This window comes from Anguilla rostrata, chromosome 4 (assembly GCF_018555375.3).
Source record: "Anguilla rostrata isolate EN2019 chromosome 4, ASM1855537v3, whole genome shotgun sequence".
Classification (NCBI taxonomy): domain Eukaryota; kingdom Metazoa; phylum Chordata; class Actinopteri; order Anguilliformes; family Anguillidae; genus Anguilla; species Anguilla rostrata.
Window position 1 is genome coordinate 6,436,789 of NC_057936.1, and position 27,982 is coordinate 6,464,770.

General features: G+C 48.9%; 2 protein-coding genes across 2 annotated transcripts in view; one reads left to right on the forward strand and one right to left on the reverse strand.

Moving 5' to 3' along the window:
- The window catches only part of unc13a (unc-13 homolog A (C. elegans)), a 60,618-nt gene extending 47,439 nt beyond the window's left edge, over positions 1 to 13,179 (forward strand). The window contains exons 35-41 of the mRNA XM_064330289.1: positions 1,690 to 1,719; positions 3,043 to 3,099; positions 3,620 to 3,700; positions 4,598 to 4,745; positions 9,420 to 9,512; positions 10,023 to 10,182; positions 11,074 to 13,179. Of these exons, the coding sequence (XP_064186359.1) occupies positions 1,690 to 1,719; positions 3,043 to 3,099; positions 3,620 to 3,700; positions 4,598 to 4,745; positions 9,420 to 9,512; positions 10,023 to 10,182; positions 11,074 to 11,365 (861 nt within the window). The 3' untranslated portion in view covers positions 11,366 to 13,179. The remainder of the gene's footprint in view (positions 1 to 1,689; positions 1,720 to 3,042; positions 3,100 to 3,619; positions 3,701 to 4,597; positions 4,746 to 9,419; positions 9,513 to 10,022; positions 10,183 to 11,073) is intronic.
- Positions 13,180 to 15,268: 2,089 nt separating this feature from the next.
- si:dkey-110c1.10 (unconventional myosin-Vb) overlaps positions 15,269 to 27,982 on the reverse strand; it is a 28,813-nt gene continuing 16,099 nt past the window's right edge. The window contains 16 exon segments of the mRNA XM_064330290.1: positions 15,269 to 16,765; positions 17,295 to 17,375; positions 17,481 to 17,655; positions 18,605 to 18,843; positions 18,916 to 18,977; positions 19,509 to 19,647; positions 20,542 to 20,631; positions 21,073 to 21,224; positions 22,951 to 23,076; positions 23,315 to 23,423; positions 23,671 to 23,833; positions 24,576 to 24,676; positions 24,768 to 24,944; positions 26,271 to 26,419; positions 26,621 to 26,714; positions 27,138 to 27,181. Of these exon segments, the coding sequence (XP_064186360.1) occupies positions 16,604 to 16,765; positions 17,295 to 17,375; positions 17,481 to 17,655; positions 18,605 to 18,843; positions 18,916 to 18,977; positions 19,509 to 19,647; positions 20,542 to 20,631; positions 21,073 to 21,224; positions 22,951 to 23,076; positions 23,315 to 23,423; positions 23,671 to 23,833; positions 24,576 to 24,676; positions 24,768 to 24,944; positions 26,271 to 26,419; positions 26,621 to 26,714; positions 27,138 to 27,181 (2,063 nt within the window). The 3' untranslated portion in view covers positions 15,269 to 16,603.

Consider the following 27,982-nt stretch of genomic DNA (forward strand, 5'->3'; position numbering starts at 1 on the left):
TAAAACCCAGAACAGCTTTTTTTTTTTTTGCTTCAGTCCATGTGCCAGATTTTGGTGGGTTCCAGGTTTTACTCAGACCAATTAGCCAACTAACTCAGTAATCCTGCTTTATAAAACAGGCCTCAGTTTGGTTTCCATGTTATCTTGTTTCAGAAACTTTTTTTTTTGTTCTAAAGGAAACTGAAACACTAAGGTTTTATTATGCTGTATATGTGCACCACTCTCTCTGCCTGCAATGTGAAATTTTAAATAATTACACGAAACAAATTCAACAATCAAATCATGGAAAAGCACTATCACTGTTCCGTGGTATACACAAACAAAAGACACGCAAACACACAAGCACAGTGAAATACAAACACTCAAACGCACCTGCGGTTCACAGGTGAAACACACCTGCACTCACAGATCAGTGGTCTGGTACTTACTTTTAGACAGTAATGTCATTTTTGTATTTTTAAAATTATGTATTTGTATTCCTTTACTGGATGGTTGCTTGCTTGCTTGCACATCCCATTGGTTGCACATCCCAAGATGTAAGATCACAAATATGTAATTAGAATGTTCTTAACTGAACATTCTAATGCTGATGTCACAATCACTACCAAAAAAAATCTACTCTTCAAAGGGTTAATATTGCAGTTTTGCCTGGAAGGAGATACTGAAAATCCCAAACTGAATCGTTATTTTTGATGGGGAGCTCTGTTTATCGGGGGGGGGAGGGGGGGTTCATTCATACCCCCCCGGGGTGCTCCCCTTGCTGAGCAGCCCCCACTTGTGGTGGAGCGGTCACAGTTCTCCGTCCCATGGGGACCCAGGAAATGAGATTTCCCTCCATTCACCAGCCAGTGCTGCTGGGAAAACACAGCGTCCTCCATCTTCTGGTTCCAGTTTTATTCCCTGCATAGCACAAGCCGTTAGATGTGTGCGTGCACTGGTGGTGGCGGTCTCTCAAAGAGCTTGTCTTATGCAGGTACTCAAGCACGTTCAACGCTGCAAAAAAAAAAAAAAGTCTGTTGTAACAAGTGTTTTAGTCTTGTAACAAGACTTAAAGTCTTCTTGATTTCTCTCAAGTGGAAAATATTAGCTTGTTTTAAGTTACTTTTTGCTTGACAAGTGAAAGCCTTACCCCATTGGCACTCTTGAAATGAGTTAAGAGTTATCTACTATCTCCCCTCATTGGCAATCTTTTTGTCTTATTTAGCAAAAAATGTAATGTAGAAATAAGATCTTAAGTCTAAATATAAGACTAAAATTCTTGTTAAAATTGACTTATTTTTTTGCTTTTTGCCCTTAAATTCTCAACCAATGACAAGAAAGATCTCATCAGATCTTCATCCAAAGACATCCAAAGACAATACTCAATGGTCCAAGATAAAAAAGCATTGTCACTAAGCCTGTGATTGGTTACACTCTGGTAGCTGTAGCACCAGATAGCACGTTCACCAGACTCTAGCATAATTAAAATGGCTCTTGTAGTTGTAAACGTAGTGTATGTAGTTTTTTAATAAAAAAAAGATGGTGTTGTGAGGGATGATGTTGATCTTGTTGATGTTGAAGTTGGGGATGTCGGCTGACTGTTCTCCTGTGAAAGGCACATTCCCTGGTTAGGCAGACAGTCAGCCAGTCAGTGGGACCCTGGCGGACGTGGCTCCTCCTGCAGTGTTAACGCCTATCCTCTCTTTGCAGGGCAGGGTGAAGCTTGCTTGTCACAGTGATGTAAGAATTAAAACACTTCAGCTCAATGTGTCCCGTCTCCCTCTCTCTCTCTCACACTCACTCTCTCTTTTTTGTCTCTATCTTCTCTGTGTTACTTGACTTCTTTTGTCAAAACAAACCGATGGAAGCAACTGTTAAATCAGCTTTGTTTCCAAAGGGTGTGAGTCTTGCTAGTTTGTTGTTGACCCACTTCCCCAACCCCACCCCCACCCCTTCCCCCCTCCCTCTATGTAGCTGCCTGTAGCCCCCACCCCCCAGCCTTTTTTTTTTGGAGCCTTATGTTGCTCATTTAGTGATGGAGAACTTGAGACATGACACATCATTCAAGTGTGACATCATACGATTTAAAGGTGCGACAAATTACAGCAACCGACACTGCTGTGACACTTAATGGCGGTACAGACAGCTGGCTGTCATTGGTGGGAGAACATAAATTTTTTTTCCTGATGGCGTAAGTTATGTAAAGTCTGACACAAGAAAAAATAACCGCCTTTCCAGGAAACACCTAAGGAACTACAAAAAAAAAAGCCTTTTTGTAGTTCCTTAGGTGTTTCCTGGAAAGTCGATTATTTCTCTCGTTAAGATTTTATAGTCGATGAACAGCGCGGACAGTGTGAATCCCTTGAGCACTGTCTGGCCCTCTCGCATCGGGTGATATATCCTGTTAATGAAGTATCTCATCGTCATGGATACGCGATATATCACCGCGGCCGCGCCGCGCGTAGCCGTGGGCAACGCTGTTTTGATTTTTACCTCCTGGCTTCTGTCTCTGTCTCTCTCTCTCTCTCTCTCTCCGTCCGCGTGTGTCCGCACTTGTCATCTGAAGTCCTTCCCGTCTTCCGTCTTCCGTCTTCAGTGCTTTGTGTCTCTGTCTTTACTGCAGCTCTGTGTGCGCGTCCGTGTGTGTGTGTGTGCGTCCGTGTGTGTGTGTGTGTGGAGGAGAGTAGTCTGTGAGAGAGATGGGAAAATTGTAAAAATCTTTTTAATGTGCTTTGCATTGTATTTTTGTGCGTTTTTCCACTTTGCGTGAGTGCAAGTGTGATCTTGTGCGTGTGTGTACGCATGTATGTGTGTGTGTGTGTGTCTGTGTGTGTGTGTGTGTGTGCGTGCGTGCATGTGTGTATGTGTGCATGTATGTGTGTGTGTCTGTGTGTGTGTGTGTGTGTGTGTTTCTGATTCTCTCTGAATTCTCAGTCTGTGGCTGCCCCTTGTGATGTGGCTGTTGATATGTCAGTCTGAGCCAAGGATCTATGATAATAAAATTACCTTTCTGTCTTTCTCTTCCTTCCATCTCTCTCTTTATCCATTCCCCCCATCCCCCAGGGCACTCAGCTCATCTTCAACGCTGCCAAGGAGCTGGGCCAGCTCTCCAAGCTCAAGGTAAAGACACCCCCCACCCCCCAATTCAAAGCTTACACCTCCAGCGCGGCAGAGAAATCTTCTCTGCTCTGCTTCAGTCTTCTAAACTAAACCACCACCTTCGTAAAGACAGCATTATTACTGTAAGGGGTGGGGGGGTGCTTCAGTCTTCTAAACTAAACCACCACCTTCGTAAAGACAGCATTATTACTGTAAGGTGGGGTGCTCAGTTCAAAAACCACCACCTTGTAAAGACAGCATTATTACTGTAAGGGGTGGGGGTGCTTCAGTTTTCTAAACCACCACCTTCGTAAAGACAGCATTATTACTGTAAGTGTTTTCTAAACCACCACCTTCGTAAAGACAGCATTATTACTGTAAGGGGTGGGGGGGGGTGCTTCAGTCGTCTAAACTAAACCACCACCTTTGTCCTTTGTGAAGACAGCATTATTACTATAAGGGGGTGGGGGGGGTGGGGGGCGGGGGGTTTTTAATTCTCTGATTCAGGGTGTGAATTGTCATTACTGCTTTTCCTCTCCAGGAGCACATGGTCCGTGAGGAGGCCAAGGCGCTCTCTCCCAAACAGTGTGCGGTGGTGGAGCTGGCTCTCGACACCATCAAGGTAACCCCCCAGGGGAGTCCCCAACCACCGGTGTCGGGGCGCATTATGGATGCCATCTGCATGCATTCAGGATTTGCGTTTTGGTTCTTGGTTAGCATTGAGTAACTTGAGTTAGGGCTTTTGGGAGATTGGGGAGACGAATTAAATTAAACAGAGGACAGGAAATCTCTGCTTTGCTTGGGAGAGTTATTCGCTGGATTTGGCACCGTTGCTTAAAGATTTAAAGAGTTTTTTTAAGCATTTTTTTTTTTTTTTTTTGTCTTCAATACGGGATTTTTGCAGTGAAAACATTTTGAAAAATATTTATTGTATTTTTATTGATTGTCCCTCGTGGTGTACCGTAGGTTTCTAAACAGTAGAATTATATGGTTCAGACCAGAGACTCGTGTCCCCTACAGGGGACAAAAAATAGCTCAGGTTAGTGCACTAATGTTGTTCTCCATTGTAATTTCCTGTGGATCAGAGTGAAAGAATGTAAAGTAATGTAACGTACTGGCTGTACGTTCAGCCATACATCTGCCTTTCAACTCTCTCCAGGGTGCTAGGGTTTTTTTTTCTTCAGAGCAAGTAAATTTTTTATTACTATATTTCCATGCGGTTTTTTTTTAAATCTAGATTTTATTTTTTTGCCAACGTTTGTGAAAGTGAAGATGAGAAACCGAAAAAGCGTTGCTGGTTTTGCTCGCGTTTCATAAAGTTTTTTATTTTATTTTTTTGCGATTCAGAGGGAAAGCAGAGCGACTGTTTTTTTCTGCTGAGTGGGAATGCGTGCAATAAGCTGACTGTGCCGTGGTCTGCAGCGTTGGATGTGGGGGGGGGTGGATTTGGGGGGGGGGCACCGCAATCACAACTGTCCGTCTCAATCCCGTCGACCGCGCGCCTCTTTCCCGGCCACAGCAATACTTCCACGCGGGAGGGGTGGGGCTCAAGAAGACCTTCCTGGAGAAGAGCCCGGACCTGCAGTCCCTGCACTACGCCCTCTCCCTCTACACCCAGGCCACGGACAAGCTGATCAGGACCTTCGTGCAATCCCAGAATGCACAGGGTAAGCCCCCCCCCCTCAATCTCTTTTCTGTCTACCCTCTCTCTTCTCCTCTAATTTCTCTTCCTTGGTCTGTTACTGCTGTTAACGCCTTTTATCAGCCTCATTTGTGAGGAATTCTTTGGGTGGGAGTTTGGTGGGTGGGTGGGACTGGTTGTTTTCTCTTGTCTTCTGAACAATGTTCCCGTAATAATGATCTAAATCTTAACCTTTGTTTTCCTCCTGTTCATGTACTTGTCTCCAGGGGAGCACAGTGGTGTTACTTGTTTTAATATTTTAGTTTTGTTTATATAGAACAGAAGTGCTTGATTCAGTCTGTATTTGCTCTGAAAAATTTGGACTTTTTTTTTTTGAAAGCTGTAATGAATGTTTAATAAGATTTGGGAGAACTGCTCACAGTCTCTCCTTCCCCGCTACGAGTTTGAACGTATCTGTGATCGTCTCCCTGCTGACGTACTGCAGACACGGCCCTAATGACTCACCCTAAAAAATTATGATCTCTAATGTGATTAAATGAACTCCGAGATTTCCGGTAAAATTGTTTTTCCGGTAAGAGCGGCCGGCCGCGGCGCGGGGCCAGAGCGAATGTGTCGAACGAAGGATTTATCAGGTCGTCGTAGCGACAGGACGTGAGACGGCAGTGGCGTGGGGTAGCTCCGCCACGGCCCGCTGGCTGGGGCACCACTGCGGAGGAAACGCCAGCGCTCAGGAAAACAGCCTGCGGGCCAGAGATAGCCGTCCGACTGCTGCTGTCTCGCTCGCTCGCTCGCTCGCTCGCTCGCTTGCTCTCTCTCTTTCGCTTTCTGCTCTCACTCTCTTTTTTTGTCTATTTTTTCCTCTCGCACTCTCTTTCTCTCTTCTTCTTTTCTCGCCTTCTTCCGCCTACCCACTGTCTCTCGGCTAGTTCACGGAGGGAAGGGTGTGAGGTACACCCATAGCGAGGATGTGTACCCAGAGAAGGGTACGTGTGCACAAGGCCTAGGTCCTGACGAACCAGGCTTCCAAGAACAGACCAAATCTCCCCACCCCCACCCCACCCCATCAACCCCCCCCTCCCACCCAACTCCCCCAACACCCCACAAGTGTCGTAAGGCCTACCCTGTGCACATATGCACACACACATGCACTTTGAGAACGAGCCTGATGTGAACCTGCTGAATGTGTGTGCGTGTGTGTGTGTGTGTGTGTGCGTGCGTGCGTGCGTGTGCGCATGTGTGCGTGCGTGCGTGCACGTGCGTGTGTGTGTGTGTGTGTGTGTGTGTGTGTGTAGGAGGCTTTATGGAGCCCCTCATATGTGTGTTTTGAAACACAGGAATGGCACTGTGTGGGGTCACATGCAGTGATGACTCTTAAGCATGTGTCATTAGGAGGCATATACTGTACATGTAACACGTGTGTGTTCTCAGCTTGTGTGTGTGTGTGTGTGTCTCCCTGTGAGTGGGTGAATGGGTGAGTGCATGAGTGAGAGTGATTGAGTGAGAAAATATGCAAGAGTGAGTCAGTAAGTCAGTGATTGACCAAGTGAGTTAATGAGGAGTGTGGTTGACGACTGGTGGTGGAGTGGTGTGGTGAGTGGTAGGTGAGTGAGTGGTGAGGGTGAGTGGTGGTGTGGTGAGTGGTGGTGAGTGGTGATGGTGAGTGAGTGTGAGTGGAGTGGTGAGTGGTGATGGTACATGAGAGTGGGTGAGTCTGAATACCTTCAGGACATTGGATCCCAGAGTCTGTTTCTTGTAAGGTCTTGGAAGCAGAGATTTCTTTTTGCTTGGGTTCTCTGAATGTTGGAGTGATGATAATTTTGGTTGGCGCAGTTTGTCTGGAGGGGCTGTTTTTCCTGGAATGCCCCCCCCCCCAACCCCCAACCACCCACCGACACACATCCACACACACACACACACACACACGAACACGAACACACACCCCGTACACACTCTGTACAATCCCCCTCCCCCTTAGAGTTGGGCACCACCACCATCCTCCTCTCTGAACAGCAGTGAACAGAAGTGACAGAGCTCTGGCAGACCTGTCCAATCAGCTGAGTCCTCAGGGTCAGGTGCTGTCATTCTAAATCAGCTTTCTGATTCACCAACACATTCGCAGACCCAGATGCTGAACTGATGATTCACAAATTAATGCACCGTTCGAAGTGGAGTACTTTTGATTTACTTTAGTTATACTGCATATATTTTAAGGGATCACGTTTTGTTTAGAACAAGCCTAGCATGAAGAACTAAATCTAATGGCTAATCAAATCGAAAAGTATTTATTTATTTTTTATTATTATTATTATTATTATTATTATTATTATTATTATTCAGGTAATACTTGCTATTGTCAGATATCAGCAACTTGCTCGATTGGAGTGACCACAGATTGTACAGGAGCAATATTTCATCGACCAACCGTGCGTTTGCACTTCCCTCCCAAGATTCCCGCTCCTGCTGAATTACAGTTACAGCAAATGGGCAACCCTCCAAAAAACAAAAAAAAAAAAAAAAAACCTGACGTTCGTTGATTTGGCCGGCTGGCGTCCGCTCGTCAGCGAAAGTCACTTTTCCCCGACGGCGCTGTGCGTCAGCGGCTTCGAGCTCGGGCTCGGGCCGGGCCTCCGCGCGGTCATTAGTCTCTCCTGGGAGCGGCTTTTAATTTGAAGCCCAGTGGCGACGTTGGGCCACCGCCGCTGCCGCTGCCGCCTGCAGATACTCCTGCTGAAACCGCACCCTTACGACAGGCGCATTACTCATCGCGGCCCGTCTCCTGACGGTGACGCACGCATACACACACACACACACACACACAAATGCGCGCGCTCTCGAGAGTCCTCCAGACGACCCGGGGAGCGTGCGCTGCCTCGTCAGCCGGTTTTCGCCGGCGCGTCGAATCGTCTCTGCGGTCGTAGACCGAAACGCAGACAATCCCGCCCCCCCCCCGTCCCCCCGTCGTAGACTGATGAATGTTCCCTCTGGAAACGTGCGGGAAGGCACGGCGCCGAGCTTGACTACAAAGCAACGGTCTGGACTGCTGACAGACTGAGGGGCGGCGGGGAGCGATGGTTTTAGCGGAGCTGAGGCCGGAGGTTTAGCTGGAGTGAGGGGCGCTGTCTGCACCTCTCGAGCTGCACTAGAGTAACACCCTTACACCCCAGAATCCTCTGCACACCCCACCCCACCACACCCCCCCAGACAAACTGGACTGCCATTTGAATGGAGCCCCTGCTGGGCTGCACTGCATGCCTCCCTCTGCCCCCAAAAATCAGCGGCATGGAGACGATGCCCTGGACCACCTTTTGGCTCCCCGGAGACCCTTCGCGGAACCTTCTAGAGCTCATTCCGCGACTGGCGGAGTGGTACGCTAGCTTACGCAAGGAGGGGAGGGACACCTCGAAGAGACGGGACGGGTGTCTGCGGTCTCTCTCTCTCTCCTCCTCCTCTGTAACCTCGTAAGCATTTTAAATACGCTCTAGCACTCTTCATTTATGTGCTTCCTGACATCCGGATGGGTTTTAGTTTCCCCCACCTATCTAAGAGCTACAACTCAAAATGGAGGTTCTGCAAAGGGTCGGGTGGGCCCGGAGAAGGTTCCGGTCCAGGTGCTGACCGCTCCTCATGCTCGCTCTGGGCAAAAAGGGGGAACCCAGAACTGGTCCTGACTGGATACATCTCAGCATGTGAACTTCTTTTTCTTTTTGTGATCCTGCCTGCTCCAGTGAACCACAGGACAAAGAAGGAGAACCCTTCAGTCATCCTTGTCAAATGAACCATAGCACCTCTCTCTCTCTCTCTCTCCTTTACCTCATCCTTCGTTCTGCACCCAGCGAGTGTTTTCTGCTGACCCCTTGGGTCAGTGTGCAGCTATGGTTCGGGAGTGGAACACCCCCCCGCCCCCATCCCCCACAGGGGTGCAATCGAGCCAATAATTTCAGTATTCGGAATGAACTTTACATCAGGGCTACTCAACCCCAGGTCCTGCAGGCTGCAGTGTCTGCTGGTATTCACTCCATCCATGCACTACACCACCTGATTTCACTAATGAGCTCACTTCCTGAACCAAGGAGGTAAAGTAACAAGTGAAATCAGTAGCCGTACGGCAAGGTTAGAGCAAATACCTGCAGACACTGTGGCCCGCAGAACTTGGAGTTGAGTACTCCTGCTTTATATTGTAATACTATAATCTTATGTCAATATTTAGAAAAGAAATGGGGATAAGCAATGAGTATCACTGTCCCTTGAAATGCTAATAAAAAAAGTTATATATTTTATCCTCCAAAAAAAAAGAATATGTCCCTGAAAATATTTGGCAAGATACTATGAACATCAGCCCAGGAAATTGTTCCCAAAGTACCCCACTCATAGCTGCGACCTCCTGCATTATCCTGTTTGAAGACTAACTGCAGCTATGGATGCCTTGTCTCAGATCCCTCCTGTCTTACGTAGTGAATTATACACTATAACAGTCTCAGACTCAGGCTGGCAGAAGTGCATTTCCTTTTTTTCCCCCCTCACTGGTGGACTTGCGTTTATCTTGAACTACATGAACTTTCGTTCCTTTTGGCTTTCGTACGGATGGTGACAGAAACGAGGCATCCTGGTTGGCTGAGAGTTGGTCGATAGCGGGCGAAACGCTTTTCCCCCCGGCACGGACGTCTGATTTTGTTTCCTCGTCCGCCGACCCTCGTTCCAGGTTCAGGGGTGGACGACGCCGTGGGAGAGGTGTCCATCCACGTGGAGATCTTCACCCATCCCAATACGGGGGAGCACAAGGTCACGGTGAAGGGTGAGTCTGTCCCACACTGGCAGTGCCCATGTCGTTCCGGACTGTAAGAAAACACTCCATTTTGTTTGAGGTGCCTTTGTGCCCTGGATGACGGCCATTTCGCAGTCAGGCGATGTTTGATTACCGGTCCCTGCCGGTTATCACATTTGTGGCAATGGCTTTTGGCTTACGCTGCAGCGACGAGACTTAAATCGCATTGAACTCTGACCCCCGTTGCTGACTCAGTTGTCATGACAACATCATTTCCAACATTTCCATCGCTCGTAAATCAATTATCTTCAGCGTGAAGTGCAAACGACTCTACTTTGTCTGTTTATGGGTTTATGCATTTTATGAGTTGACAGCATTCGACATCAATATAAGTCGTGCGACGGTGGAATGTCGGTGATAAAGTCCACCGGAAAAATGTGCATTGCCAAACTGTAAACTGGCCTTAAGAACGTGCAAAAAAAAAAACATCAATGTAAAAACGTGAGTTACATCTCCCTCCGTCCCCTCCCCCGACCGTAGTGGTGGCGGCCAACGACCTGCGGTGGCAGACTTCAGGGATCTTCAGGCCCTTCGTCGAGGTCTTCATCATCGGACCACACCTCAGCGACAAGAAGAGGAAGTTCGCCACCAAGTCAAAGAACAACAGCTGGGCTCCGAAGTACAATGAAACCTTCGCATTGTGAGTCTGGCTACAATCGCGTTATTTTCTCTTTGTGTTCACAGTGTTCACAGTGTCCACCGTTGATATCATAACTCTGTAACAAGGTTTTAGTGCTCAGGGATCATTGCAACAGTTGCGTCTCTCCCCAGTCTATTCCATATCATGTAATTACAGCATCCTCATATATGGCATCAGACCCTTTCGCAGAATTACAGTCTGTTTAGCCTAGCATACGCTGCACACAAAATAGTCTATAATTAGAGAGTTTGGGACAGTGAAAGAGATTATAGGGTGTAGTTAGTTTGGAAGGTCATGTACAGACAATCTCAATTCCATATATATATATATATATATATATATAGGTATTTTATACGCATTTTGCTATATATATAGCATATTTAATTTAGAACATTTTTACGTTGATCTATTGCTCTCCATTTTTGGTTCATCACATTGCGTCTATTGAGCAAAATAGCCAAAGGTACACCTGCTAGTTTTCAACAGCACCCTATTCATTGTAACAGAAAAATGGGTCAGTAGTTTTTACTTGGCTACAGACAACATCCCTTGTTTTAACTCTGTAAAAACCTAAGTAACATATCGGTGCTCCCTTTATATCAGTCACAATTAAGATAAGGAGAACGTAATTATATATTTAAAAAACTTGTCGACCAGAATATTTACCCAGAACATTAAAACCCATTATAACCCTTTGAGGTGTAAGAATATTCTTTACTGAGCATTCTAACGCTGATGTAACAATCACTACTGGTAATTGAAAGCAATGGAGTTCTAGAATACGGCCTAACAATTTAGAAAAAAAACATTCCAAAGTGGGGTACTGGTCGCTCAGAGGTCCAGGATAAAGTGGCTCTGTTTGTACGTCTCTCCCCCCTCACCCCACCCCAGCACCCTGAGCAGCGAGGCGGGGCCCGAGTGCTACGAGCTGCAGGTGTGCGTGAAGGACTACTGCTTCGCGCGGGAGGACCGGACGGTGGGCATGGCGGTGCTGCAGCTGCGGGACGTGGTGGCGCGCGGCAGCGTGGCGTGCTGGCTGCCGCTGGGCCGGCGGGTCCACATGGACGAGACGGGTCTGACCGTGCTGCGCATCCTGTCCCAGCGCAACAACGACGAGGTCGCCAAGGAGTTCGTCAAGCTCAAGTCCGACCAGCGCTCGGCCGAGGAGGGCAGGGGGAGCTGAGCGCCGCCCCCGCGCGCGCGCGACACCCTCTCAGGGATGGGGCCCCGAGCTACCCGCTACACTGCCCCCCCCCACCCCCCTCTCTCTCCCTCTCTCGCCCTCTCAACTCTCTCCCCCTCCCTCTCTCTCTAGCTATCTCTCTCCCTCCCTCTCTCACTCTCTCTCTCTCTTTCTCCCTCTCTATCGATCTCTCCCTCCCTCTCTCTCTCTATCTCTCTCTTTCTCTCTCCCCCTCTATCTCTCTCCCTCCCTCTCTCTCTCTTTCATTCTCTCTTTCTCCCGCTCTCTCACTCTCTCTTTCTCTCTCTATATATATATATATATATATATATATATCTCTCTGAGTCCACTTGCTCCTTTGCACTGACACATACACACACACACACACACACACACACACACACACAAGTCCATACATGCACACTCGCAGGTACACACACAGAAACAACTACAGAGGACACGCTGACAAACTCAAGTGGACAACCTGCCGTACACTTATTCTCCTTTGACTACTTTGACTGAAACGGACACGCAAACACGCACTGCCCTGTCTTACTACCTATGGTGTCCTTATAACGGGGGGGACCCTGTCCCCACCACTCCAGCAGCTGTCCTCACCCTCTCCAACAGCGATAACCCCACACACACCGACTCACTGAAACCACACACACCAACCAACAGCCAGAGTCGAACTTATACTCACTACATTTTCTAGTTACACGTGATTTTATTTTCAAGTAAGATACCTTTTTTTTTTTTTTTTTTTTGAAAAACCAATGATCAAAAAGCAAAAAAAAAAAAAAGTGAATATTTATCTACGAGAGGCAGAATTACAGCATGCAATTTAGGGAAAGAAGCTCTCCCCTTCCGACATTCCCTCTCTTTTAACTGAAAAACGATTACAGAAATATGTCAGGGTATGTCTGCGTTCACAGGGTTAGAAGTTTTTGTTGTTCCTCTGCTTTTACCCCACTCTCTCGCCTTCTTCCCTGACCACATCAACTGCACAGTCTTCAACCCGGACAAAATATACCTCTCTCCAGGCCAATCTGCAAAAACCAAGTCCCCACTAAGACTGTGTATTTCAAGGATACTGAAATCTGGCTCTCGGGGGCCAGTAGCACTGCTGGTTGTCACTCCTCTTCCTCCTCCAATCAGGGACTGATTTAAACCTGACGCACCAGTCTCTGGCCAATCAGGGACATTATTGGACTGTGGACTGTCAGGCAGAAGAAGAGAAAACCAGCAGTTGCTGACTTGAGAGCAGCAGTATCTGAGTATCCCCGGTGTGTCTGATTGGTTATAAGAAGACCAGAGGTGTGTCTGATTGGTTATAAGAAGACCAGAGGTGTGTTTGATTGGTTATAAGAAGACCAGAGGTGTGTTTGATTGGTTATAAGAAGACCTGAGGTGTGTTTCCTGGCTCAGCAGAGGACGACTTAGGCTCAGCTTGAGTTTAACACCCATCCCTCCCTCCTCCTTCGCAAAAAAAAAAAAGAGTCTTTGGAAGTCCTCAAAGAGAAAGAAAATGGAAGCTCTAATTAGCATGCTGTTTTTAGTGACGCGTATGGTAAAAGCGGCGCGAAGACTTTGCACTTGAATTTTTTTTATTTATTAATTCTGTAGGTGTGAGATGTTTGAGTTTGTCTTTCTGTCTGTTTGAGAATTCACTTCCCCCCCCCCCCCCCCACCTCCAGATTCATGTAGACCCCCTTTCATTCTGTCGCTCTGTCTGTCTCAGCAGTTCCCCTTGTACATAATAAGACCCCCGCATGCCGAAATCTACCCTCCCCAGCACTGTGATTAATTTCATGTGCCCTTGTGGATTAGTGTAGACTGAACCCCTCATTTTGACCATATATAACACAAATATGTATATTGCTTTATATTATATACATAAATGTACATCAGAGGAGAGCCTTTAAAGTTAGAGAATACACAGTAGTACAGTGACTAGCCTATTTATTTTGTTATTATGAGAAACTGCCTAAGTGTCTTTAGCTTGGGGGACGTTATTTGTGAAGTTTGTTTGCTTGTCGAGGCGAACACATTCCACTGCAAGCCCTACGGTTTTGGGGGCCACTGCTTGTTCGGGGCCACTCCTCGTGCCCAAACCCCCCCCCCCCCAGCCTCGCAGCGCTGCAGAAGTCCGCCTTTGGGCCGGGGTTCAAAAGAAACCGCTTACAGGGACTTAAACTTCAAGAGAAGCGACTTGCGCTGCGGACCGCACTTCCTCCTCCTTCCTCCTCCTCCCCTCTGTTATCCTGGGAAAGCACAAAGCAGGCCTCCACCGCGCTCCCAAACGGGGGGGGGGGAGGGGGGGGGGGTAAACCACGGCCCAGTCTCGCTCTCGGCCGACGGGACCCCCGAGGCTAACCCACGAGGACAGGAACAGGAAACGCATCACGCCCCCGAGGCTAACCCACGAGGACAGGAACAGGAAACGCATCACGCCCCGAGAACCACGAGGACAGAACAGAACGATCACGCCATGGTACCACCGCTGCCCGCCGCGCTGTCTGAGAGGCACGGCCGCTATCCTCCGACCTCCGACCTCTGACCCTACGAAGCACAGTCCAGCGCCGTCACCGTCACCGTCGCCGTTGGCGATGAGACCCCGGGCGAAGGACGGCGTCCGCGTACAGGACTCTGGGCGTCTCTCGCGTTCGCGTTAGCCTCGCTGCGGCGCCGGTGCCATTCGCATTCTCACGCTCGATTTCTTCGTGGAAAAAGCGCTCGTGAGCCGAGCCAAGGGTGACGTGCACACTGTACCGTGTGATTTTTATACTTTTATTTTGTGTGTGTGTGTAAATGCTCACAATGCACACATGGCATCAGGGCTGCAAACTAGACATCAGTCATAGGTCAACCACCGCCCCACCCCCCCATCCCCCAACACACACCCCACCCAGTATAATATTCAGACTAAGTAATGTGACTGATCCACGCAGTGGATGCATCCTTCAGCAGCTGTAATTATCATTGTCAGGCTACTAAGTGTGTGTTTCGCCAAGTACAGGCTGACAGTTGAACACTGGATCTGTTAATACAACTGGCTTATATTAAGACCTATGTTATTAATCTTTAATACTATTATTGATCTTCATCCTCCCTTCTCCATGTCTTGCTCCTCGGTCGACTGGATCCTCCAGAGTCTCAATCCAGAGTTAATTCAGATATAGAAGCTGAGCTGGTCGGGTTGATAGAGACAGGAACTTGTCTCCGTGTAGCTGCTAAGATTTTCTGCGCTCTTTGGCCAGTTGATGTCTGGATTCATCTGTGAGAACTGGAGTTGTAACAATCAGTCCTTCCGGAAACCACCATGCCCCTTTTCCCCCACCCTTCGAATTAATCTGCAACTTAACTTCTATGCATTTATTATTCTATGAAACTTAGCTGAGTAGAACAGTCTGTTTTGAACAGTCCTGAAATGTTTACAAATGTGAAATATTAATATCAGCACAAAAGAGAAAAGAAAGAAAAAAAAAAAAGAAAAAAAACTACGTGCGTGTGGAGTCGTGTGGTTTCTGTTTTTCCAAACGGGGCAGATTCCTGAGCTGCGGGTACTGAACAGAGAGCAGTGAAGAACACAGTTTCGCCACCAACCGGTTTAGCGTAGCCACCGACCGGCGGGTTTTTGGCCCGGTCGAAAAGGCGTCGGGAGTCGCCCGCCTGAACGCTGAGAATTTTCCACTTCAAGGTTGGGGCGGTCACGTGACATTGGTCATGTGGTTGTGCGCCCCTCGTCCAATCACTGGCCGGGGGGAACGGCGCCGCTCTCAGCGACTGTTACCGCGTTGTTTCAGAGACGACCGTTGGAAGTAGCTATCGCGGGTGTGGCACTGTGCGTTAACGCCGTTGACAACGATGTTTATCAATCGCCCCTCCCCCCCCGCCCCCAAAAGAAACCCTCCCTGCTAGGCCTGCAAGTAACTGTGGGTGTTGATATCAGAGGACACACACACACAAGCACATGTGCACACATGCACACACACACACACATGCACACACACAGACACACACAAAATGGCATGGGACCATGCGAACACGCACGGAAGCACAATTTTAAAAAGCACATTACGGCTAACAACACACTACCACGTAGACACAAACAGGGATGCCCACGCTGTAAATAGGAAGAAGTGCATGATGGGAAACACCTTTCTTGTGCCAGCACGTGTCTTTTTGATGTTACTTGCCAACTGTTGTCTTATGTTCGGTTTTAACTTTTTATTTTAACATTGGAGTAATTTAATTTCTTTTCTATTTTTCAAAGGCTTGTGAATATATAAATATGTATTACTGATGTGTAGTGGTACAAAGTACTCGCATGAGAGATTTTTTTATACGAAAGATGTTTATAATTTTTTTTATTATGGTTGTTCTTATCGGGGAACGGAGGTGGAGCATCGTTGTGTTTCTGCTTCCAATAAAAAAAAAAACGTTTTAAAAATGTAGCTCCTGGTGTCACACTGTTTTTTCCGTCTCACAAAATCATTTCAAACGATTCACTCAAACAATAAACGTACGGAGGTGTGTTCCATGTGAGTTCTGTGGCACTACTGTAACGTCTCGTAAGTTCAGAAGCAAGGCCATTTTTGTTGTGTGTCCGCCATTTTGTAATCTGATCCGTACAATGCATGAAATATGCAAGCGATCATCTGTTACTGAGTGGTTGGTGTCATGACTCATAAACAGTACAATATATGAACTAATATAACAACATATTAGAATAACATGTGTTATTCTTATCAACAGCAGTTAAGAAATAATTACTGTGCTATGAGACAAAAGAAAATAAAGAGGACATTCATTCTGTCTCATCTCCTCTTAAAGAACAGAATGATGGTCTTTTTTCCCAGAAGAGAATCAGCCATTGCTTAAACCAACAGTTTTATTCTGTTAGACATTATGGGATGGAACATCTGCAGCAATCTTACTGCAGATACTTGATACTTAATATTGATATTTATATCGTATTTAATAATAAATACTGAAATTAATGTTAAATGCTGTAATTGTTTGCAATGTTTTTTTTATTGTAATAACTGAAGACGACTCAGGACGCCCATCAGTAAGAACCTGCCGACAAACATTACCAAGCAGCACTGTGCAATCAGGACAGAGATGCCGAACCGTTGACGGCCTCTTGAAAATCCAACAAAAATCAAAAAATTAAATTGAGCGTTTGTTTGTTCACCTTCTGTAAGCCGACTAAACTGAATCGCAACTCAGGACTCAGACCCTGCGCAGGAAAGAAAGCCTGAGGGATTCTGGGATGTCCAGCCGGTCCGCTCGCAGCGGAGGGGGGGGCAGGCGAGGGAAGGTGACGGGGAAGACGCGACGCACGTCCAGGAGGATCTGACGCGTCTGACCCTCCGAGCGCTCCTTCAGAAGTCCCTGAGGGGGCAAAACACAGAAACCACGGCAACCAGAGGAGGCCGCCGCGGACGGGCGTGGTCACGCGGAAGTGAAGATGACGATTTGCCGTGGTGACTGTATTCAGTAAATCAGGGAGGCAGTGGCAGAAAGCCGTGGGGTGGACTGAACTTGAATTCATTCAATTTCATGGGTGGAATTGGAATTAAAATAAAAAAATCACAAGCTAGATGACAAATATGACTTGGGTGAGGATAATTAGGAATATTAAGGAAGATTACAGTTGGAGATTCATGATGATGAAACTGGCACAGAGAAATTATCATTTGTTCATCTCTGATATAGGGGCATCCCATCTTACCTGAAAAGAGCAGATGTGGACTCAGGTTTTTGTTCTATCCCAGCACTGTGACATTCAGGCATCATAGTGTTGGGCTAAAACAAAAAACCTGCACCCACACTGACCCTTCTTGGATATGATTGGACGCCCCTGCTCTAATATCTTAAAAATTGTGTCCGAACATTAAAAAGCGTGACTGTGTTTACTCACCTGAACAATGCGGATAAAATTGAGAGTCACCCTCTCCTCAAGATCGCTATCAGGCGTATAGAGACCCAGAATCTTCACAATCTGCAACACAAGTTGGCCACAGCAGGTGAAGTTTTGTTTCGTTTTTTTTTTTGTTTTTCTGAACTGAAATAGCTGAAACTGTACGATGCTGCAGAGCAGCCCCACCTGCTGGCCGGAGAGGGCAGTGCATGTGCGGACGAGGGCCCGTGCGTCAGCCTCAGACTTCTTGCCTACTTGCAGCAGTTGGGCAGCCTGGATGAGAGGCTCCAGAGTGGCAACAGCGCCCCCTGCCTGCAGCCCTCGGCTGCGCAGCCACTCCTCCAGCTGGCTGACATTGTACCTGGCGAAGAGGCGGGACACAAGACGGTGAAACTCTTAGATCTGAAACCGCAACCAGGTAAAAAGTCCTGGGGTCAGAAAGTAAAAATCCTGCCTTGTGTTTCTTCCACCCATGAACTCAGCCCAGCTGACTCCACTGATTAGTTCAATCTCTGAATTTGAATTACCTGGATTTGCTAATTTGCTAATCTGCAAATTCAGGTGATCGGAACAAAATACTGAGGAGGACTTTTACTTTCTGGACCTGGATTTTCCACCACAAACCCCCCTCCCCCCTCCCCCCTCCCCTCTCAGTTCACCTCCTCTGACCAGACCAGCAGTGTGAGGGTTTCACAGAGCCATTCATCTCCATTCTGCGCTCACTGAAGGGCTGTCACGGTGGCCTGGGCCGCGGGATTAGCCCTGGCGCCCGACCGCCAACCCCCACCCGTCAGCTGGCGACCGGCGGCGACCTCGCCGCGGAACGCGAGCCCCACCTGACCTGCAGGCCACGCCCAGCGGTGACCTCATCGCGGAACCCACCTGACCTGCAGGCCACGCCCACCGGTGACCTCAGAGCAGAACCCACCTGACCTGCAGGCCACGCCCACCGGTGACCTCAGAGCAGAACCCACCTGACCTGCAGGCCACGCCCAGCTGTGACCTCATCGCAGAACATGAGCACCACTTGACCTACAGGCCACGCCCAGCTGTGACCTCATCGCAGAACCCACCTGACCTGCAGGTCACGCCCACCGGTGACCTCATCGCGGAACCCACCTGATCTGCAGGCCACGCCCACCTGTGACCTCATCGCAGAACCCACCTGATCTGCAGGCCACACCCAGCGGTGACCTCATTGTGGAAAACAAGCCCCACCTGGCCTGCAGGCCACGCCCACCGGTGACCACAGCACAGAACCCACCTGATCTACAGGCCCCGCCCACCTCTGACCTCATCGCAGAACCCACCTGATCTGCAGGCCCCGCCCACAGCTGCACAGGTCCTTGCGCAGCAGCAGGCTGTTCAGGGCGGTGGCCACCAGCAGGTGGGAGAGCTGGCGGAAGGCCTGTCCCAGCAGGCCGAGGGGCAGGGCCTGGCGCGTCATGGCGGCGTGGAGGGCGCCCAGCTCCTTCAGCACCGCCCCCATGCTGGCCCCGGCCCCCGCCCCCGCTCGCAGCCCCGCCCCACTGCCGGTCCGCGCAGCGGGCTGTCAGACCGGTGGCCCCCGGGGAGCTGCTGGAGCTTCCAGCGCAGGGCTGGCGGCGGCGGAGGGCGAGACCGGTCGGGGGGCGGACGCCCTGGGGCCCGGGGGGATCGACTCACTCTCCAGCATGGCAGGGACTGGGGGGGGGGCGGGAGAGAGGAGGGAGGGAGGGAGAGAGAGAGTGAGAGAGAGAGAGAGAGGGAGGGAGGGAGGGAGAGAGGGGGAGGGAGGGAGGGAGGGAGAGAGGGTGGGAGGGAGAGAGGGAGAGGGAGGGAGAGAGGGGCGTAGAGAGAGACAGAGAGGAGGGGAGAGAGAGAGAGAAACCGACAGAGTGAGAGAGACAAAGAGAGCAAGAGAGGGCAAAAGAAAGAGTGCAGGAGATGGAGAGGAGAAGAAAAGAGAGAAAGAGAGAGATAGAAAAAGAGAGAAAGATAGAGAGGAGCAAAAGAGGAAGAGAGTAGAGAGAAGGGGAGAGAAAAAAAGAGGGAAATAAAGAGAAAAAGACGGGGCGTGTTTACATCAATAGGAAAATGTATTATATATTATTATATATTATTTTTCAGTTTACAAATTTGACTTATATAAAATATTTGGCTTAATGAACAATTTTTTTAAAAGCGATGGCAGAGGGCCTTTAGAGTCCGAGGCCTCTCCGGCAGCAAGCCCACCTATGATTGGCTGCAGGCGGCTCTCCGTGATGGACAGCAGCTGCTGATAGGCCTGGATGGAGAGGTCGCTCAGCGCCCGCCGCGGCTCGCTCAGGTCCGCGGAGAGAGGGACCAGCTCCTCCGAGCCGCCGCTACCGTCCTGGGGAGAGCAGAGCAGGAGGAGGGAAGCCTTCCCAAAACACCGTCCCACAGCTCCCGCTCAACAGCACACCCTGCTGGTCACTATCGGCTATAGCACGGCTAAATTTTGCTATGAAAAATGCATGCCCAAACGAATGTAAGGCCCAAATGAGTGTAACACTTTCACGGAAAAAGAGTTGTCCACTCTAAGCTCCAAAAGTTACTTTATTTAATTAATAATGAAAAATAAGTGCAATTCCAAGCTCAAAATGAGAACGTCACTCACGAAACTGAACTTGTCTGCTTAGCTTGTACTTCCAAAATTCTGATATTTAAAACACAAATAAGCAGATTCAATGTAATTTTCCATTTAGCACATGAGATGCTAAGGGTAGGGAGAACTAATCAACAGCTGATTTATGAATCAGGGGAAATGCCTGTCATTGTGTTTGCAAATATTGCACTAGTTCCAAACAAATCACTTTACTAACACGACTGGATGTTTATCAAAAGAAAAAAATACTCTCAGCAACTCAAAAGAAAAATAACTTTTCTTTATACGCGGAAAGAAAATGACTGTTTAAATAATGCAGCAGTGAGAGCAGCAGTTTTGCACCGACACCTCATCGGTCAAACTGTCAGTGTTCTATGAGACAGACGTGCTGACTGACACATAATGCTACAAGCACAACAGAAATCCCAGACACACACACACACACACTCACACACACATACACACAGGCACACACACACACACACACTCACACACACACACACACACACAGGCACACACACACACACACACAGGCACACACAGATACACACACACACACAGGCACACACAGATACACACACACACACACGCACATACACACACACACACACACACACGCACACACATACACACACACACCTGGTGGGCGGAGTGTTGGGTCAGGAGGTCAGTCAGCAGGCAGATGTTCTTCAGCCAAAGCGCAGTCATGTCCACATCGTTACAGTGTTTCTGGTTCAGGAGGAGAGTACAGCACAGGTAAGCACAGGTAAGCCCAGCAGTACAGGTGTGCATAGGTCAACACAGGTGTGTACAGGTCAGCAGAGGTAAGTACAGGACAGCACAGGAGAGCACAGATGAACACGGATATACACAGGTATGCACAGGTGAGCATAGGAGAGCAGAGGTCAGGACAGGCTAGCACAGATCAGTACAGCTTTGCACAGGTGTGCACAGGCCAGCACAGGTCAGCAAGTTCAGTAGAGGTCAGCACAGGTGAGTACAGATCAGCACAAGAGAGCACAGTTGAGCACGGATGTACACAGGTGTGCACAGGTGAGCACTGGAGAGAGCACAGATAAACATAGGTCAGCACAGGTGTGCACAGGTCAGCAGAGGTCACAGCTCATTGCACTGACACCGAGGACACAGGTAAAAAAAAACGGGCTGAACCTTGAGCGCCCCCTTGAGGCCGACGATGGCAGCGGTGCAGAGAGAGCGCGCCCGCGCTTCGTCCCCGCTGCAGTCCGCCTGGCGCACGCACAGGAAGAGCACGCCGGCCGCCAGCCCCGGGGCCAGGGAGAGGGCGCTGTCCACCCGCACGTCTGACACACAAAGGTCAAAGGTCACAGTCACTGTCACAACACCACCAGCAGCCACGGACACTATTAACAACACACAGTGAGTAACAGTCACTGTCACTGTCATCACCAAGGGAGCCACCAGGGATTTTGGGCCCCACAACAAGATCTCACACTGGGCCCAACCACTCCAGAAAATCCTATGTACTAATATTTTTTAAGACACTCCCCGCACCCCCCCTCCCCAGCCACCCATCACACACCCTGATGGTGCCCGTGGTCATCTTCACACCCATTGCCTTCACACACCCAAAGCAGTATCAAGTAAAAGCTGAGATGTTCCTGTAACAAGTATAATTATACAGCCGAGGGCAGTGCAGCCGTAACGGGCCAGAACACTCACACCGCAGAACTGGAGTGTCTGACAGAGCATCGTGAGTCACGTGTTCCACTGACTGATGGGTACATAAGCACACATGCAGTTTTCGCTACGTTGACCTTGTCCTGCAGATTAATCCCACCCGTTTTGCGATCTCTGCTGCTGTAAAAGCACTTTAAGTACCCTGTGTCTGAGTGCGTGCGCATTGAGTGGGAGAATTCAAGCACATAATTAGGGGTTCCATCAGAAAAAAAGGCCTTTGTGTAGCCGAGGCTGATCTGTACAAATTTAGATTTGTACAATATAAACACGAAACATTCATTTAGAAGGCATGTTGACAGTATTATTTAATGACCATGACTAACGCAGGCTTTATTACCATATCTGCACCGGCAATTCACAATTCACAAAGGAAACATGCACCCGTGTTTGTGTGGTTTTGCAAACTAAAAATTGACAGTACGTCTTTTCACAGTACTAACCTGCTGATTTCAGACACTGAGAATGATTTCCACCAGCTTCATATGGTGGAATGCAGGTATAAGATACTTAAAAGATTATTTGTTTTACCGCTACTGACCAAGGGCACCCTCTGGCACCTTGTTGTCCATTCCTGTGGACATGATTCACTTCAGTGAGTGAAGTGTCGAATTTTAAGTGGTCAAGTAAGAGTTTCGTTTTGGTTTCTTTTAGGTTTCTTCCCAGGATTCAGTTTGGCATCAGAGATACTGTCAATTATGATATTACGGCCCGAGAGAACTTCCAGTGCGTACATGAAGCTTTAGAACAGGGCTGCCCAACCCTGTTCCTGGAGATCTACCGTCCTGTAGGTTTTCACTCAAACTCTAACAACGAGCACCTCATTCAACAGCTACAGCAGGGCTGCCCAACCCTGTTCCTGTTGATCTGTCGTCCTGTAGGTTTTCACTCCAACCCTAACAAAGCACACCTCATTCAACAGCAAGAGATTTTACGGAGATTTTCCTTACCCATTCCGGTACCATCCACTACACTACAGTACTCTACAGTGTACACTGGGCTTCTAACCCAAAGGTCACAGGTTCGATTCCCGGGTAGGACACTGCCGTTGTACCCTTGAGCAAGGTACTTAACCTGCATTGCTTCAATATATATATCCAGCTGTATAAATTGATGCAATGTAAATGCTATGTAAAAGTTGTGTAAGTCGCTCTGGATAAGAGCGTCTGCTAAATGCCTGTAATGTAATGTAATGTAATGTAATGTAAAGTAATGTAGTAGAATCAGGGGTGTCGGATTTGGATTGAAGTGGAAGCCTACAGGACAGTAGATCTCCCAGGAACAGGGTTGGGCAGCCCTGTTTCAGGGAGAGATTAGGACCTCTCTGCAGACCTGTGACCAGGTTCTTCAGTAGCTTCGCCTCGTCCCTCTTCCTGCACTCCAGGAGCCCCGTTAACTCCGCCCTCTTCTGATGGGTAGGCGGGACTTCCTGTCCAAAGGACAAGGCCACGGTGGAGCCTAAGAGGGAGACAGAAAAAGGTTGGGGTGGACTTTTGTGTGCATCTGTGTGCTGTGTGTATTTCTGTGTGTGTGTGTGTGTGTGGGTATGTGCGTGTGTGTGTGTGGTTGTGTGTGTGTGTGTGATGTCTGTTGTGTGTTGTGTGTGTGTGTGTCTGTATGCAGGTGTGTGTGTGGTGACCAGGTTGTTTGTGTGTTGTGTGCTGTGTGTGTGTGTGTGTGTGGGTGAGACACAGACCCATGTGTATCAGTGCTCTCCTCAGTGTGACTGTGTGTCTCAGCTCCTTCAGTTCCCTCCTCAGCCTGAGGCACTCCTGCTCCCTCACCTCCACCTGCTCCATCAGGTCCTGCACACACACACACACACACACACACACATACATAACTACACATCAGGTCCTGCACACACATACCCACATCACTACACATCAGGTCTTAAAACCAAGAAGAAACGGACACACAGAACTAAACACCTCCACCCATACAGTACTAGAAACTCCACACGTTACTACACACAATACCCTCACTGCACCAAACACTAAGTAAACCACAGGAAAACACTGATATGAAACAAAACAATGCACCAGCACTGACAATATTGTCAGACAGCAGTAAATTGATGGTGTCGTGGTCAGGAGTGAAGTGGGGTGAGTCAGGGGTCATCAGTCGGTCCTTTGGGGCTTGAACCCGCAGCCGCAGGTTAGAGAGCTCCTCCTCCCACTGGGACCTCTGGGATAGCAGCTGGTCCTCCAGAATCCTGCGGGGAGGCACGGGGAGATGATGTCATGGTGCCCAACAACCTCTTAGAACAGGGGTTATATCAAATAACTTTGACCTGGGGTGACATTCTCACATAGCAGATACTCCTTGGGCCAGATCAGAGAGGTATCCCCCCCAAACACACACACACACACACAAACACACAGTTTCACAAACTCACTTTCTCTCATATCCTCACTCGCTCAAAAACTCTCCAATCCACGCACTCTCAAGCACACACCCATTCACATAACACGCACACGCACTATAGCCTACATTTCAACTGGAATTGATTCCTTCAATATTCTACCCTTTTCTATCGATTATACATAATTTTAATATAACCGAAGCCATGCACAGGAACATTTTTATTCTGATTCACATTCAGTACTGGAAAGGACGGCCAGAGAAGACTTACTGGCAGGCCTGATCTGGCCCAGGGGCTGCTAACCGATGATGCCCACCTCAGAGCATCGATTGTTAGCAATGCATTATTCAGAAGCCTTTCACAGGCGTGTAGCTTCATAGCATTGTGCTGTATTACATTACGTTTATTTGGCAGACGCTTTTATCCAAAGGACACCGAAGGTCATGGCTAAACTATGAGACACAGTATGGTAATAACGGCTGAATTGATCTACCGATATGCCCCGGCTGTAGATCTTATTTACGCACGAATAGTGTCGTATTACGGTACGTGTGCGCAGACGCTGAGGTCTGCAGTTGCCGCGGTGACTCACTTGTTGGCCACGCGGACGGCATCGTAAGCGTGTCTCAAGTCCTCCCCTTTCATTTTCTCTGCCGCGTCCTTGGCCACGCCCATCACGTCCATCAAGCCATCCTGTCAGCCAATCAGAGAGAACTGGTCTCAGTACTGCCCCCTCCCCCCCCAATGGAACAGAGAAGGAGACAAGAGTCTGATGGACAGTCACCAGGGCGGAGTCCGGAGCCCACGGTTTCCTCTCGCAGGTGGGGGTAGTCACGCTGAGCCTCCGGTCGTCTTCGGGCACGGGGAACGGGGGCGGCCCGGAAAAGGAGGGGGACACGGGGGAGAGGGGCTCCAGAACCAGGCTCTGGGACGAGTCCGTCCGTCTGTGTCCCCGAGAAAGCTGCCAAAAAACAAGGCCACGAATAAAGTCTCTTTTTCCTGACAGAGTAGATCTCATAATCCCTGGATTTAATGAACTGACTGAATTGAAATGAATTAGAATTGAACCCAACTCTGATAGTTAATAATTAGTTTTCAATAATTGTTCCTTAGGCCATACCCCAGTACAGTAGCACAGAACACATTAGAAGAAATTATGCGAATGGTGTGCACATCTACCAGCAGCAGAGCACAGATTACGGGAGTGTATGTGGAGAGGAACAGAGCAGATTGGGGGAGATTATGTGGAGAAGCGCAGAGCAGATTTTGGGAGATTATGTGGAGAAGCACAGAGCAGATTGGGGGAGATTATGTGGAGAAGCACAGAGCAGATTTGGGGAGATTATGTGGAGAAGCACAGAGCAGATTGGGGGAGATTATGTGGAGAAGCACAGAGCAGATTTGGGGAGATTATGTGGAGAAGCGCAGAGCAGATTGGGGGAGATTATGTGGAGAAGCACAGAGCAGATTGGGGGAGATTATGTGGAGAAGCACTGAGCAGATTGGGGAGATTATGTGGAGAAGCACAGAGCAGATTTGGGGAGATTATGTGGAGAAGCACAGAGCAGATTAGGAGAGATTATGTGGAGAAGCACAGAGCAGATTGGGGGAGATTATGTGGAGAAGCACAGAGCAGATTTGGGGAGATTATGTGGAGAAGCGCAGAGCAGATTTTGGGAGATTATGTGGAGAAGCACTGAGCAGATCTGGGGAGATTATGTGGAGAAGCACAGAGCAGATTGGGGGAGATTATGTGGAAAAGCACAGAGCAGATTAGGAGAGATTATGTGGAGAAGCACAGAGCAGATTGGGGGAGATTATGTGGAGAAGCACAGAGCAGATTGGGGGAGATTATGTGGAGAAGCAGAGCAGATTGGGAGATTATTGGGAAGCATGAGATTGGGAGATATGTGGAGAAGCACAGAGCATTGGGAGATTATGTGAAGAAGAGCAGATGGGGATTATGTGGAGAAGCACAGAGCAGATTGGGGAGATTATGTGGAGAAGCACAGAGCAGATTGGGGAGATTATGTGGAGAAGCAGAGCAATTGAGATATGGAGAGCACGAGCGATTGGGGAGATTATGTGGAGAAGCACAGAGCAGATTGGGGAGATTATGTGAAGCACAGAGCAGATAGGGATTATGTGGAGACGCACAGAGCAGATTTGGGGAGATTATGTGGAGAAGCACAGAGCAGATTATGTGGAGAAGTACAGAGCAGATTGGGGGAGTTTATGTGGAGAAGTACAGAGCAGATTGGGGGGAGTTTATGTGGATGGTGTGCACCTCTGACAGGGAGCTCATCTCCCGCAGGTTGTCGTATCTCTGCTCCAGACGGGTGAACTCCTTCAGCAGGCCCTGATAACGACACCTCTCCTCCTCCAGCTCTCCCTGCAGACTCACACTGGCCTGGGCCACACCCTGTGCCACACGCTCTGAGATACACACGCACGCGCACGCACGCACAGACACACACACACAGACATAATACCACATACAAGATAAACAAAAAGCAATAAAGACAAGCAATATGATACAATACCAAAACAGTCGGATTTTAGGGGGAAGTCTGCCTTTAAGCATGAAAAGATCAAGATCTGAATTTGAGTTTGACAGACAGACCAACAGACACCAACCCTCCTGCACTCTCTCTTGCCCCAGTAGATGATCATGCAGGGCCTTCTTCTCTTGTTCTAGAATACTCTTCTCTGATTGCAGGGCTTGGACCTCCTGGGAGGGACGGAGAGAGAGAGAGAGAGACAGAGAGACACAGAGAGAAAGAGAGAGTGTGTGTTTACATCATTAGGAAAATGTATCATATATTATTTTTCTGTTTACAAATTTGTAAAAAATAATTTGCCTAATGAACCATTTAAATGCAAAAAAAAAGTGATGACACAGTGATGACCTTTAATGTATGAGGTGTCTCTGAGAATGAAGGCAGATTGTGAAACACGCACGTTTCATGTCCTCTGGGATACGCTGTGTTTAGTGTGCAAGGGGCCCTATGCTGACAGGGCTGCCCCTTAGTGTGTGAGGGGCCCTGCAGTAAGAGGGAGCCCTTGTACCAGTGTGCGTGGAGGACCTGCAGTAAGAGATTGGAGCGGCCTTCTCTCGCCCCTCCGTTCTCCTCCCAGGCGCGGCCGCTGTTACCTGCTCCAGCTGAGATCCCTGGGCGGCCCTCCTCTCCGCCCTCACTGCGGTGTCCGCTGCACTCTCCGACCCTGAACCACGTCACGTGTGACGGCCAGCGCTCCCCCCTGCCTACCTCCACGGTACACAGTGCACCGCTCAGCGGCAACACACCCCTACCTGCCTCAACTGCCAGGTGTACCGCCAGGCTCCCTCCTAACCCTGAACACACGGGTACACAGTGGATACCGCACAGCGAGCATACGCACAACCCTAACCCTAACTCCTGAACACACGGGTACACAGTGTGATACCGCACAGCGACATACACACACTAACCCTAACCCTGAACACACGGGTACACAGTGTGATACCGGCACAGCGAGCATAACACAACCCTAACCCTACACCTGAACACACGGGTACACAGTGTGATACCGGCACAGCGAGCATATACACAACCCTAACCCTAACCCTAACCCTGAACACACGGGTACACAGTGTGATACCGGCACAGCGAGCATACACACAACCCTAACCCTAACCCTAACCCTGAACACACGGGCACACAGTGTGATACCGGCACAGCGACCATACACACAACCCTAACCCTGAACACACGGGTACACAGTGTGATACCGGCACAGCGAGCATACACACAACCCTAACCCTGAACACACGGGTACACAGTGTGATACCGGCACAGCGAGCATACACACAACCCTAACCCTAACCCTGAACACACGGGTACACAGTGTGATACCGGCACAGCGAGCATACACACAACCCTAACCCTGAACACACGGGTACACAGTGTGATACCGGCACAGCGAGCATACACACAACCCTAACCCTGAACACACGGG